At 40.4% G+C, this 14294-nt stretch overlaps 2 protein-coding genes across 8 annotated transcripts in view; one reads left to right on the top strand and one right to left on the bottom strand.

Annotated features, from left to right (window-relative positions):
• Positions 1–899: 899 nt before the first annotated feature.
• On the bottom strand, positions 900–6368 carry LOC115156089 (nuclear receptor subfamily 4 group A member 2). 5 transcript variants are annotated; one of them, XM_029703370.1, is made up of 8 exons: positions 6111–6365; positions 5416–5520; positions 4318–5189; positions 3636–3765; positions 3306–3469; positions 2731–2933; positions 2391–2569; positions 900–2277 (listed from the first exon to the last, which is right to left on the bottom strand). In XM_029703370.1, exons 3-8 carry the CDS (start codon positions 5185–5187, stop codon positions 2021–2023), a joined length of 1803 nt encoding a protein of 600 aa, XP_029559230.1. In that variant the 5' UTR covers positions 5188–5189; positions 5416–5520; positions 6111–6365; the 3' UTR covers positions 900–2020. The 5 variants fall into 5 exon arrangements, with proteins under 5 accessions (XP_029559230.1, XP_029559231.1, XP_029559232.1 ...); XM_029703371.1 differs by lacking the exon at positions 6111–6365 and adding an exon at positions 5749–5978; XM_029703372.1 differs by lacking the exon at positions 6111–6365 and adding an exon at positions 5783–5978.
• Positions 6369–6392: 24 nt separating this feature from the next.
• LOC115156088 (glycerol-3-phosphate dehydrogenase, mitochondrial) overlaps positions 6393–14294 on the top strand; it is a 52789-nt gene continuing 44887 nt past the window's right edge. For 2 of the 3 annotated variants that reach the window (XM_029703367.1, XM_029703365.1), the window contains exon 1: positions 9549–9718. The gene's annotated coding sequence lies outside the window, so the exon portion shown is untranslated. Of the gene's footprint in view, positions 6757–9548; positions 9719–14294 lie in introns of those variants that run through there. The other variant, XM_029703366.1, reaches the window with a different exon arrangement.

The raw sequence follows: 14294 nt of genomic DNA, 5'->3' as shown, positions 1-14294 counted from the left end.
TTCTCGGCTGTCACTTATTCTATTCATTTCATATTTGAAAGTATGATGACCCTATATGGACGCTATATCAGCATGCCACTTTTACTTCTCTTGACATTTCAATGTCCCCACTTGTTGGTCTTTAAGAATATCAGGCCAGTCGCCATATGAGAAATTAATAAACAATGTAAACGTTTTGTCCAATTATTTTGAGTCCAAGACTGTTCAGCCTTCTTTTAGGAAACTGCTAGCGTGAGTTTCCAATTTTCTTGCAAAACAAATCCAAATGAAGTCTCCTACCTCAATGAAACACTAGCCTATGCTCTCAGAAAAAAAGGTTCAGTATAGAACCAAAAAGGTTCTGTATGGCACCCCTAAAGGTTCTGTATAAACCCTTTTGTAGGGTTATTTGATCAGAACCCCGGGGGTTATTCTACACTGAACCAAAATCAGAACCATATATACTCCTTGGGATTCCATATTGGGTTCTTTAGGAAACCAATTCGGTTATTTCTTTAACATTAAGGGGTGCCAAACATAAGCAAACATAGAAACCTTTTTGGTTCTATCCAGAACCTTTTTTTCTAAGAGTGTAAACCACATAGCCTACCTTTCAAGCAAGCATGCCCATTTCTGAGGGTTATCTATTTTTTATCAACGATTTTTGTTTTTGTATTCATGTAAATTGTAAGTTATTTCACTGGAATCACAGCCTAATTAGTAACACCTAATTTCTACCGAGCTTGAACAAACTGAAGATATTCCATACAGCATAGGGCTACCGAGAAAGAATTTCATCAAAACGTAAAATCTAGATTTATGACTACAGGAAAGCAATATTTCACTCAATTAATTTCGAATTAAATAATTTCATTTAGACGCACCTGTATTTGTAAAGAAAAATCAGTTAAGATAAATTGTTTCGGAAGAAAAATGATTTAAAAGTTTTATTTGTAAACATTAAATATCTCTTTCTCTCTAAACGTTTGGAATTCGGCACCGAATGCATTGCAATAGCCTACTCAAACACACCATGAAGGCAAAGGATGTACCGCACAGTTAATTATATTTTATATAGGACGAATTTTTCATTTTCAAATGTGTCAAATTATAACAATCTAAACGTCTATAAGACATAAAACATAGACAACGTGCTCAGCATGAATTATGAAGGTTTGAAATCATTTTAAAAGGATCCATGCTTAACGTAGCTTTTGGCAATAAAATAATAAATATATAAACGTTTATATTCAACAGCAACAATACTTACAACACATACAAACAAGGAATGTCTGACAGTTTTACAAACACCATGGATCCCTCTTTATCTATACAGATGGAGATACTTGTTCACATATGCGTCATACATAAAAGGTGTGCCAGTACTACGAATCTTTATAAAATCTAGCAGACTACATAGTGTCCAGTATATAATGAATAATATAGACATGTCTCCTCGACAGCCAGTGCCTATAAAAACCTACAACATGCGTTGTCTTTTCGAAATACTTTCGCGCCTCTGGGATCCTGACAGAAACACATATAGGCACAAGTCATAAAAGTCAAATGAAATTTTGTCATTAACAAACTTTTTACAAGTGTTATAAATTGACGCTTTGGACTCATCACATAATCTATCATATATGTGTATATATAAATGGAATATATTACATCTCAGTATGCGTTATCAATGGAACAGATGGTTAGTCAACAATAAGGAATAAGAATTGCAAGAAAGTGTTTCACTTGGTCGAGAATTATCCACATTAAGTCAAGAGAAGCCTTGGAGACTTTCCCCGGTGTGGGGTCGATCATTGGCTACTCACAACATTTCTGGCAATTACATAAAAAAAATGGAACATCAGTTGGTTTTTTTAACCCAATTTTCTCACTCTTCTTTATATCAATTTCGTGGATCCTTGATTGTACTATGGAGCTTGCAAATATTCAGAGATAAAATCTGTCAAATCTGTTAGGCTGACTCAAACAGAGTCTGTGGAAGTTCTTTGAGGTCTCGTCAAAAGTCCGTTTTAAAGTCAATTTAAAAAGGTAGAGTGTCGAGGAAAAGTTTGTCAATTATTGCTGGCGGAGGAACCAAGTCTTCGAGTTTTAAGTAGAAGATACGTTGCAGACCTTGTGTACATAGGGTGCGAAGTTCAGGGAGCTTTCCCAAAAGTTTTGACAAGTAGTTCGGACGATTCAAACCTCCGCCATTGAATGTCACTTGGTCTTTAAGGCAGTTCACTATCTTGTTTTGAAGTTCTTCAACCCTTTTGGGTTCCTTAAGCCCATGCCTCTCTGTAATGTGAAAATAATAAAACATAATTACCAAAACGTGAATATAAGAAATGCATTTAAACAGTGTAACATTTGGGAGAGTGATTAAATTGAAGTATATCCTATTTGCGCACCTGTTACCATGGCAAGAGCGGCGATGCAGGAGAACGCTGATATGTCGATGTTCATGCTCTGCAGGTTAGAGGAAAACTCCACAATCGAGTCTATCCATTCCCCAAATCCTCGGACACACTGCAGCCTGTGTAAGACCACCCCATTGCAAAAAATGAGTTTGCCTTCCACTGGGTTGGACCTGCAATTAATAACAAAGTGTCATTAATTACCTTGAGCAATAAATAGGGATTTAAGAGACTCCTAATTATTGGATAGCTAATAAAAGCCAAAGCATCGGAGCTTGAAGTGGGCTGATCTTTATTATAGTCGAGGTTATTTCATAATTAAGAAGAGGCTTACCTGTATGCCAGCCGCAGAACAAAAAGTTCCAGGAAGGCTGATTCGAAAAGGAGATCTTGATCCTGCTTCGGAAGATCAGAAAACCCAGGGATCTTCTCCGCCCAACCTCGGATAATCTCCATGGAACCCGTCAGGAGATCATAGAACTGCTGAATGTGCTGGGTGTCGTCTCCACTCATTTGGTAGTCAGGGTTAGCCTGAAACTGGAATTTAATTTCAACAGGGCTTAATGAGGTCCTTTAAAATATATTACCCGTGAAATTGCAAAGCCTATTTCTAGGAGGGGAGTGCTTTTTTACTATTACATTAATGTATTTTTTTTTATTGAGTTCTCCGTTTCAAAGTAATTTTCTTAAGTAAAATATGCCACCTTAAAAGACTGACAAAGTTTAGAATGCAGACCTGTCTTGCACAAAACATTTGAAGTATATAAATTGTGTGGCAAATGCACATCCAAACACGATAAAATACATTCAGAACATGCACTGATTTGTACTCTAATTATATTATAAATCAGCAGCACAGTGTTTATGTTCATACACAATTTGTTAAAGGGAACTAAATGGTATACTCACTCTTGAGTAGTCCAAGCCAGACATGGACGGGTTGGAATCAACATGAGCCCTAACAAGGGCACTTATGAGACTGACAGGTGGCGAGGGTGGTGAGGGGTCTTGGGGACTTTTAGGTTTGGAGGGAAGACGGCCTCTTCGACCTTTTAGATTAGCAGTCCGGACAACTGTGTTGAGAGGAAGACAAGAGAAAATATAGACTTGTATTCAACTTTGATTGTTGTGCGTAAAAGGTTAAACTTGCTTTACGCGCAAACTTTACGCGCAGGACCGCAGGTGTTTTATGGCCATGCACGGACACAAACAATCAAAGTGACCACAATATGTTCTTACCCTCTTTGACCATTCCGACAACCATGCACTTCTGGAAACGGCAGTATTGGCAACGGTTTCTTCGGCGTTTATCGACAGGACAATTTTTGTTCGCTAAACACACATATTTAGCATTTTTCTGAACAGTGCGCTGCAAAGAAAAATACAACAGGGTTTTAGCATGGACATCAGCACCTGTAAAATGAACACACAGTTGGCACACATTCAGCTGCGCTATGGGGGATAATTGATACTGTAACAGAACATCCATCCTTCCCGTTTTGGGCTGTTATATATGCGTGGAACCGGAGAGATAGACATTCAGTAAAAACAAAAATCCGTGGGCATTCATATTTTTTACGGCCCTCTGAGACGACCTCTAATTAAAGACGTATGATTAGGCTATTTAATCGGGGGTTGGAAATAAAGTGACCGTTCAATTTGACCATGGGGAATATTGCACTTCCTTGTCCAGACAAGACCGTAATTTCACAAAAAGACCTCACAACACTGACAGTTTTTAATGACGTGATGAAAGTGATATCCACAAGTTATTGTCATAATTGTTTACTAGGCCTAGTCCCACCACTAATAACAAGGGGAATATGAAAATAACAATACTAAAATTAACAGGACTAATAATACAATGAATAATTGTAATAATTATATTAAGCTACATTATTCACAATCAGCGAACGCCCACCTTAAAAAATCCTTTGCAACCCTCGCAGGTCCTCACTCCATAATGCTGGCAAGCGGCGTTGTCCCCACACACTGCGCACAGACCCTCGTTTGATGGTGATCCTCGGGACGGGGGCGAATGAACTTGGCTGTCCATCAACTGGTGTCCATGGCCGAGCTGAAGGGAGTGAGGAAAGGCTAAGCCGGCCTGTTTCCTTAGAGCACTGGGTACCGCGAAGCTCTGGCTGTCTAAGCCTCGGTGTGCTCCTGGGTTGTCGTGGTTCATGGAGACGTGCAGTGGGCCATCGAATCGCATCTGGCAACTCGACACAGGGGTACCAGGAGGGGACTGTTTGAAGGAGAATAGTGACAGCCTTGACACCGGGTTTTTGCGCTGCTCTATCATATGAGAGGTCGCTGCCACATAGTTCTGGTGGAAACTGTGGAGGGACCCAGGGTCCTCCCACATGTGATTGGGCTGAACCTGGAAGTTTGGTGTGGTTGGGGCATGAGGTGAGGAGGGTTTGAAGTACATAGAGCCGGAGTGGGCCATCATCTCTTCCGACTGAGCTGGCAAATGGCTCTGCTGATGATAGCTGTGCATCTGGACGTCCTCGACTTTGATGGAGGACTGCTCTCCAGAATGCGGCATTTGATACAGACAGGGCGGTTTAACGTCGTAACTGGTGCTATAGTTGTCCATGAACGTGCTGAAACTAGGGAGAGAAGTAGTAGCTGTGATCTCAGTGTTGGTCAGGTCCATACTAAACTTAACAAACTCAGGTGTTAAGAAGTCGCAGCTGTATTCTCCAGCGGTGTGGTAGCTGTAGCTCTGGGAAGCGGGGCTGGCTCCTTGCGGTGATGACCCATACTGAGCTTGAACGCAGGGCATGGCTGAAAACGAAAGTGGCAACATGTTCATGTTCAAACCCATTTGCAAGCTACAAAGTATAGACATTCCATATAATTTACAAAATAACAATTGTTATACACAATTCTGATCCGGATCTGATCTTCAGATAACTTATTTAGTTGCATGTTTTAAACTGACTTTCGGGAATAGTAAGATTTATTCATAATCTTTTTTTTAAATTATAGACTGTAAAATAAGCTTTCCTACCTTTAGTCTTGGGACTGTTTTTCGGTGACACTTGAAATTGATAATGTTGTCTGGAGAAGAATGGGGTCAGGATTCAAGAAAGTGTCTCTTTTCTGGAATCGTCCCCTAATGAAATAGATAAATGTAACTTATATTCATCCAGAAAACGCACTGCCATCAGATAAATCAATGCTCCAACAATTCATGAGAAACAAGTTAGGCAATTAATAAGCACAATCTTCCGACATTTTCACTATGCTTTTACTTGTTTGCCTCATAGCCTGCCCTACAGTATAGCCTAAATGACAAAAGGTAAATTCTAAAACCATATGGATGAGCTTTAAAATCACACACTGCTTCGTAGTTGCCTGTTATAGTCTATACACACGCATGACATTTTGAATGAAGAAATTTGAAGTTTATATGTCGCTGAACATCCAAACTCCACGGCATTGACGTCAATGACTTTCTCAACGTCTCCTTTCCAAAGTAATGTTGCACATTCATTGTAAGACGTAACAATTCTCAATCCGTAAGTACCACTCCCAATGTGCGAAGTAACAATTCTCAACATGACACAACACGTGAGAAATAAACTGTTACAGTAAAACTGCTTTGATGCCTCCCAATCATTTTTTTTTAAAAGAAGCAAGATGTCACAACACATAACGCTTATTAAAAAAAACATACCACTTATTAAAAATAAATCAACCTACCTTCTTTCACGTCAGAATCGTGGTTGTCAATCCATGCATAAAGCATGTAGATAGTGTTCTTCAATTCTGTAAAAAGCTCCAAAGCGTGAGCGAGAGTACAACCTACAATACCAACCAAGCAATCTGTATGACTTCCTCAGAGCACTGCGCGCTATACAACCCTCGACTACCCGGTCTGCCAATGTGCCTTTGTTTATGTGAGCTCTCCGCACCACAGCCCACGTGTTTCAAATCTCAACGTCATCTGCGTCGCCAGTGACATGCACCAATCTCTTTTGGAACATGGTCCTGCCAACATGCTGAGTCCGTTGCATAGCCTGTGTACATGTGTACCTGAGACTACTCTCTTTATGGATTATAACCATAAAAAAAGTATTGGAAAACCTCATTTCTACGGGGAAACCGCGTTATCTAACAAAACATTTGAATGTTTTATATTCAAGTAAAGCTTAACTGTGTAATTGTGTTTAGACTGAGCGTATCACCTGTTCATGCTGCACGTCATTCTCATCCTTAGCCTCAACCAGGTGTCTCATCTTACGTGTTTCGAAGCAGCAGCAGCAAGGTGTTCAAATATCCCAGGAAAGACGCACAGCAGGCCACGTAGATTTATACGAATTTGACGGGTAAAGCTCTGTTGCAATGTGTGAGTATGTGTCAGTCTAAAGCACAGTAGTCTATAATATAGGCCGTTTTTGACAAGTGGAATATTTGCTCAACATTCAATCATGTTTCATTGGCTGTGATTTGTTTATCCATGCATGTCATAATCAGCCTGCAGTGGCCTCCAGAGCGGTTCACCGCTTTGTTTGGTTAAATAATGGACGGTCAATATTATCCCTGTCTATCTTTAAAATCAACTAGTAGATTTCAATTGGACTCCAAATTTAGACCTCATAATCGCGTGGGCGTGTGGCCTAGTTGTTTCACATGCCGTCAGTCATGTTCTCTGCTGCTCTTGAGCAGACTATAGGGTGGGCAGGGCTCATTATTTAGTGTGTAGAGTCAGTTCTTCTGGCTGAGCCAATTTGATCGAGGAAGGGAAACGCGATAGTGAGAGCACAGAATGGAGAGTGACGCAGACAACGCAGGCTTTGACGCAGTCAACAGACCTCCAGAAATAGTCCTGCCCGTATTGTTATTGTATTGTAACAATATTAATGGTCTTTAGTTTACACCTGCACGTGTATCCATTATAGGCCTACTCACTCTTTTTTTGCCAAGACTTGTTTATTTTAATAGCATGGATCTGCCACAGAGGTTAATGATTGGGTGTGAATATTCTGGGACAAATTTATGCAGCATTGGAAGAAAAATGATTTGGCCTAAGCCAACAATTCAATTGTCTAGTACTTGCCTATGTGCTCATTTAAGTCCATATTTCCATGGAATTATGAACACATATAATCCATGATCAGTGAGCTCTGTCCCATACAGTCATAAGATAGTAATAACTAGTGGAAGTTGGGGAGAGAACCCTAACACCACTTCCTGGTTGCACTCACCTCTAGAGGACACTATTGTTCATCATCCATAGATCATCCAATCCATATTTATCTCTGATTTGAAGGAACTAAGGCTACAGCATAACACTTCAGGAGCATATAACAATCCCCCATACTGGACATGGAAAATCGAATGTTTTGTAAATGCAGACTTCACTATACTTGCTCAGTGGAATTTGAGAAGTTGTTAGCCTAGGCCTAGATCCTGAATGAGACTATGTTCGTAAAATCAATGGTTTTGAAACAGTGTTGCATTTGCATGAAGTGCTTGGCAAAACTGGATGTAGTCAATCTACATCTACCCGCTGAAAAAGTAGACGGTCATAAGTATGTGTTCAAAACAGAATTAAAGAAATGCCTCCAATCTTTGTTGTAGGCCTAAGGCGCAACAGTTACAGTGAATTAAAGGTGTTCTTGTATGGTGAGCCAATTGCAAAGTTTCTCAAATTGTCTTAGGCTTGGCATCCTATAGGTCCACTAGTGACCATACAAAATGGGAGCATTTCAGGTTTTGCATATACATACAGATACTCCCATATTATTATGCATTGCCATTTTTTACATCAAGGACTAATTTGAGTCTTTTACCAAAGGCAACTTAGTTAATTAGCATATAACAACAAGCACGTTTTATTTGCCTAATAAGGATGAGTAATAAAGTCCAACAACTTGATTCTGAAAGTCTGAATTACTACTGTATATTATTAGCCTACTGCTATTCCTTAATCTACTGTTATCCATTTACCAATTAAAGTTTAGAATGGAAATACAATTAGCAGTTTAATTGGCCATTTTACTGTAGAATAACAAAGTACCTCATTTATATGGACAATAAATTGACAATCATTTGGACGTGGGGAGCTAATCATGTATAATCAAATCAGAGCAAAGATATTTCCCCCAAAATATTTTTATATGTGGTAGATGGAATTCAAAATGACATTGCTAATCACGGTCAAATGTGTGTGTGTGTGTTTCCGTGCGTGTGTGTAATGCACTCTGTATTTTATTGACCCGGCAGGATATTAGGACTCTTTAGATGATAATTGTGCAGTGTGTTTGTGTGTGTGTGTGTGTGTGTGTGTTTGTGTGTGTATGTGTGTGTGTATGTGTATATGTGTGTGTGTGTGTGTGTGTGTATACATGTGTGGGCGAGTGCGTGCATGTGTCCTGTCCATGGACGGACTATAAAAACATTTTTGCTGTCCATGGTGCTGAAAAAGATGTGTTGTTGTCATAGACAGTAAAAAAAAAGTGATCTGTCCAAGGTGCTGAAATAAGTGCTGTCCAAGAACCATCATGACTGTTTATGGACCAATAATTTATATATACACTAGATGACTTACAGGGGGCGCTGTTTTGAAGCCACTGTGCCACCATCTTGGCATTCCCCCACCTTTGTAAAAAATATTTTGAAATTATATAAATCTATTTACTAATGTGTACATTTGTTTTTGCCACGTTTATTACAGAGACTTTAATGCAAACTTTTAAATTAAACATGAAAATAAATAATGAAAGAATATATACAAACATTTTTGCTTAAAATACAATTATAAGTACTAATGAGTACTAATGTTACTTAATCCACTACAACATCAAACACACTTAAATACATGTAATGTTGTCCTTGAAACATTCAAATGAAATAATGTAGAATTCCATTTATTCCTATGGAGGACTGCTTTTCTGAGGAATGCCAATATTGCCGACCGGAGGCTTCAACTCCGCTCCATGGCAAAAACATAGCATTATCTATCCAGGGTTTATATGCATCATTGTTATGGACAGGGCATACTAGCCCTGACAAGGTCAGCATCTGCTAAACCGGCCTCTGCCACAAATAGATCACAGGCAAGGGTTGCGCAGTTTAGCTCCAAGATAAAATAGGCTTGATCATGATTGGACAAGACTCTCTTATCTCTATTTTGATTGGTTTACTGTGCTGTTCATCATATTAATCTACTTCCTGGTTCGACTGCCAAGAGGTTGTTGCTAGCAACCAGACGCCAACCTGACTGTGAAGTTGTTGTTTTCACGCTCTGCAGTCATTGATCCTGGGGTCTGTGCAGGTTGATAGCTGCCAGAGACATCGGAAGAACTGTAAGTCCCCGGCATGCATGTCAGAATGCACCCAGAGATTCTGAGCTATCTTATTTTGCATACATTCTGAGCCTGTGGTTTTCTCTTGCTAACTCTGGCTACCGTAGCCGGCTCAGCTAAGTAACATTTAGGCTACGAGGTGACGACTTATGTCGGTCAAGATGTCATGGCACTTAGCTCGATCTAACGTTAGCTAGGGAGACTGCATTCGCTAGAGTAGAAATACTACTCAAGTAGCCTAGATAAAGCAACTGTCCTGCCCTGTCATAACAACCATGTCAGTGTAAAATAATAGCTACCTAAATAAACCATCTGTTTATTATGGCTAGCTAGCTAGTAGCCTAATTAACCAGCCACTATTCGTGGACCAAAGCTAGCTAAATTGATAATGATGACTTCTCAATAGCAGGTCTACATTTACTAGCTAGTATGGAAATGCATGGATGTCCAGTCCACCCAGAATGATACACAGGTCAGGTTGTTTTTGGCTACAGTACACAAGTTGCAACTTGCTCATGCAACTCATGAGTAGGTGGGTCATTCGCGTTTGAGAATTGTAACTTGGTTTGATTTCACCTAATTTTAACATTCTGTCATAAAGAGCAAGTTCCACTTAATAAAAAACACATTTTCCCATCCCGAGAGGTTAAATAAAAAAAGACTAGTAAATGCCTATTAAAGCGCAACTGAAGACAATAAACAACTTATCTGATAGAAAGTGTTTATTTTACTGTCAAAATTGACCACAAATTGTAAATAGGATAATTTTGTTCATAAAGTCAGTTTCGTCCAAACTTTTGTAGGTGAGTTCATCATGACTTACTTGAGGGTTGGATTTTGATTTCGACAATGCTCACTTGCCCAGTACCCACTAAAACAGGATAAACAGCCGCGGTGATTGCCTCTATCCAATCCGACCACAGAACACACCGATAATGGGACACACCAGCCCATCAGCGCAGTGGATCTGACTTTGTTTACATACAATAAAACAAGTTGCAATTTTTCTTACGAACACTTTAGCTAGATGTAAAATTGCGCATCTAAAACCTCTTTAAAAATGTAAACATTAATTACACATTTCTTGAGTCATCTTAGATTCATTCTGACTATTTTGAGGAAGTAATACTGCCTTTTTCCCTATGGTGTCTCATGGGGGACAAACGTCAGTAACCGCCACATCGAACCACACCACCAAAACTGAAATCATTTTTTTCCCTTAATGAACAACAGAGAAACATGCGGGATCGGTGCGTTCAGTCTCTCTTTAAGTGTTTGACCATAACAGGGGAAATGGAAGCTTGTTGTGTGCAACAGGGAGGGGCAATTTAATGCAAACGTCACCCCCAAATTTTTTTAATGTTAAATTATTTTTAGCCTGTAGCCCTATCTATGGGTAACAGGGTTGACGTGTTAAGCTCGACCCACTCAATTTTCCACCACAAATCAAATCAAATTTATTTATATAGCCCTTCGTACATCAGCTGAAATCTCAAAGTGCTGTACAGAAACCCAGCCTAAAACCCCAAACAGCAAGCAATGCATGTGAAAGAAGCACGGTGGCTGGGAAAAACTCCCTAGGAAAAACTCCTGAGAAAGGCCAAAAACCTAGGAAGAAACCTAGAGAGGAACCAGGCTATGAGGGGTGGCCAGTCCTCTTCTGGCTGTGCCGGGTGGATATTATAACAGAACATGGTCAAGATGTTAAAATGTTCGTAAATGACCAGCATGGTCAAATAATAATAATTAAAGTAATTGTCGAGGGTGCAACAAGCACGTCCGGTGAACAGGTCAGGGTTCCGTAGCCGCAGGCAGAACAGTTGAAACTGGAGCAGCAGCATGGCCAGGTGGACTGGGGACTGCAAGGAGTCATCATGCCAGGTAGTCCTGAGGCATGGTCCTAGGGCTCAGGTCCTCCGAGAGAAAGAAAGAAAGAGAGAAAGAGAGAATTAGAGAGAGCATATTTACATTCACACAGGACACCGGATAAGACAAGAGAATACTCCAGATGTAACAGACTGACCCTAGCCCCCCGACACATAAACTACTGCAGCATAAATACTGGAGGCTGAGACAGGAGGGATCAGAAGACACTGTGGCCCCATCCGATGATACCCCCGGACAGGGCCAAACAGGCAGGATATAACCCCACCCACTTTGCCAAAGCACAGCCCCCACACCACTGGAGGGATATCTACAACCACCAACTTACCGTCCGAAGACAAGGCCGAGTATAGCCCACAAAGATCTCCGCCACGGCACAACCCAAGGGGGGGGCGCCAACCCAGACAGGAAGACCACGTCAGTGGCTCAACCTACTCAAGTGACGCACCCCTCCCATGGACGGCATGGAAGAACACCAGTAAGTCAGTGACTCAGCCCCTGTAAAAGGGTTAGAGGCAGAGAATCCCAGTGGGAAGAGGGGAACCGACAAGGCAGAGACAGCAAGGGCGGTTCGTTGCTCCAGCCTTTCCGTTCACCTTCACACTCCTGGGCCAGACTATACTTAATCATAGGACCTACTGAAGAGATAAGTCTTCAGTAAAGACTTAAAGGTTGAGACTGAGTCTGCGTCTCTCACATGGGTAGGCAGACCATTCCATAAAAATGGAGCTCTATAGGAGAAAGCCCTACCTCCAGCCGTTTGCTTAGAAATTCTAGGGACAATTAGGAGGCCTGCGTCTTGTGACCGTAGCGTACGTGTAGGTATGTACGGCAGGACCAAATCGGAAAGATAGGTAGGAGCAAGCCCATGTAATGCTTTGTAGGTTAGCAGTAAAACCTTGAAATCAGCCCTTGCCTTAACAGGAAGCCAGTGTAGGGAGGCTAGCACTGGAGTAATATGATCACATTTTTTGGTTCTAGTCAGGATTCTAGCAGCCGTATTTAGCACTAACTGAAGTTTGTTTAGTGCTTTATCCGGGTAGCCGGAAAGTAGAGCATTGCAGTAGTCGAGCCTAGAAGTAACAAAAGCATGGATTAATTTTTCTGCGTCATTTTTGGACAGAAAGTTTCTGATTTTTGCAATGTTACGTAGATGGAAAAAAGCTGTCCTTGAAGCAGTCTTGATATGTTCTTCAAAAGAGAGATCAGGGTCCAGAGTAACGCCGAGGTCCTTCACAGTTTTATTTGAGACGACTGTACAACCATCCAGATTAATTGTCAGATTCAACAGAAGATCTCTTTGTTTCTTGGGACCTAGGACAAGCATCTCTGTTTTGTCCGAGTTTAAAAGTAGAAAATTTGCAGCCATCCACTTCCTTATGTCTGAAACACAGGCTTCTAGCGAGGGCAATTTTGGGGCTTCACCATGTTTCATTGAAATGTACAGCTGTGTGTCGTCCGCATAGCAGTGAAATTTAACATTATGTTTTCGAATGACATCCCCAAGAGGTAAAATATATAGTGAAAACAATAGTGGTCCTAGAATGGAACCTTGAGGAACACCGAAATTTACAATTGATTTGTCAGAGGACGAACCATTCACAGAGACAAACTGATATCTTTCCGACAGATAAGATCTAAACCAGGCCAGAACTTGTCCATGTAGACCAATTTGGGTTTCCAATCTCTCCAAAAGAATGTGGTGATCGATGGTATCAAAAGCGGCACTAAGATCTAGGAGCATGAGGACAGATGCAGATCCTCGGTCTGACGTCAAAGCACCAGAAAATTGGCAGAAAGAGTAGAACCAGCTCACCTGCTTTGTTTAGTCTTTCTTTTGAAAAAAATATTTAAAGAGGAATAGTTTCTCCATTTTAAAACGAGAGTTCTGTTCACTTAACAGGGTTGACCTTAAAATAAGCGACATATGAAAATGAATCGCTAATCACATGAAACAAATAATTATCTTCAAAAATGACTTTGTCAAAACAACAAAATAACTAGGGCTTTATTTACAATGATGGTGAAAACATGGATAAATGTTGGCATTAAGTGGGTTGAAATATTCCTAGAAGTCACAGAGGGTGCACGGAGGGGCATGTCAAAATGCTGAATTTTGGCACTTTAGCAAATCTTTATTCTATATTAAAGGGCACTTCATTTAATATAACATACTTTTAAATGCAATATTGGTGCACAATTTCTACAGGAATGCAAAAGGCACTCTTTTTGTGGATTGACCCAGGTAACCTATTGATGTAATAACAATCACTGGCAGTATTACCCAGTATCTGCCTTTGTTACTACAATGCGATGTTTCAGGTCACTCACTGTTAACTAGGATAAAGGATTTGGTTGCATACTGATACATGGATTTAGGCTAGTTTAGTACCTCAGGGGATAAGAATTTGCCACAGTAGGCTATTTGATTTATTTGTTGATAGAACTGACCAACCTCATGACATTGACTGGATGGAATCTCAACTTTCCCAGCTGTCTCACCCTAAAGGCATTCCATTGCCCTGTCTTCTTTCCATTTCTACATTCCCATTTTACAAGCTTAAATGTCTACTTAATATGCTTTAATGCCTACTCTTTAGAGCCAGGGAGCACTTAATCACTTTAATACACCTTTATATAACATACTGTTAACTAGCAATGCCTTATGGAACAGCTTGTCTTGCAGCTGGAA

This window comes from Salmo trutta, chromosome 20, assembly GCF_901001165.1.
Source record: "Salmo trutta chromosome 20, fSalTru1.1, whole genome shotgun sequence".
Lineage (NCBI taxonomy): Eukaryota > Metazoa > Chordata > Actinopteri > Salmoniformes > Salmonidae > Salmo > Salmo trutta.
This window is presented reverse-complemented; position numbering and strand designations above follow the sequence as displayed.

Excerpts from the sequence above, each read along its gene's own strand:
- LOC115156089 (XM_029703368.1), bottom strand. The coding sequence starts at position 5,253 with ATGTCTATACTTTGTAGCTTGCAAATGGGTTTGAACATGAACATGTTG. Across the intron at positions 3,766-4,317 it reads GTTGCAAAGGATTTTTTAAG|CGCACTGTTCAGAAAAATGC; the intron begins GTGGGCGTTCGC and ends TTTTCTTTGCAG. Across the intron at positions 3,470-3,635 it reads TGTCGGAATGGTCAAAGAGG|TTGTCCGGACTGCTAATCTA; the intron begins GTAAGAACATAT and ends CTCTCAACACAG.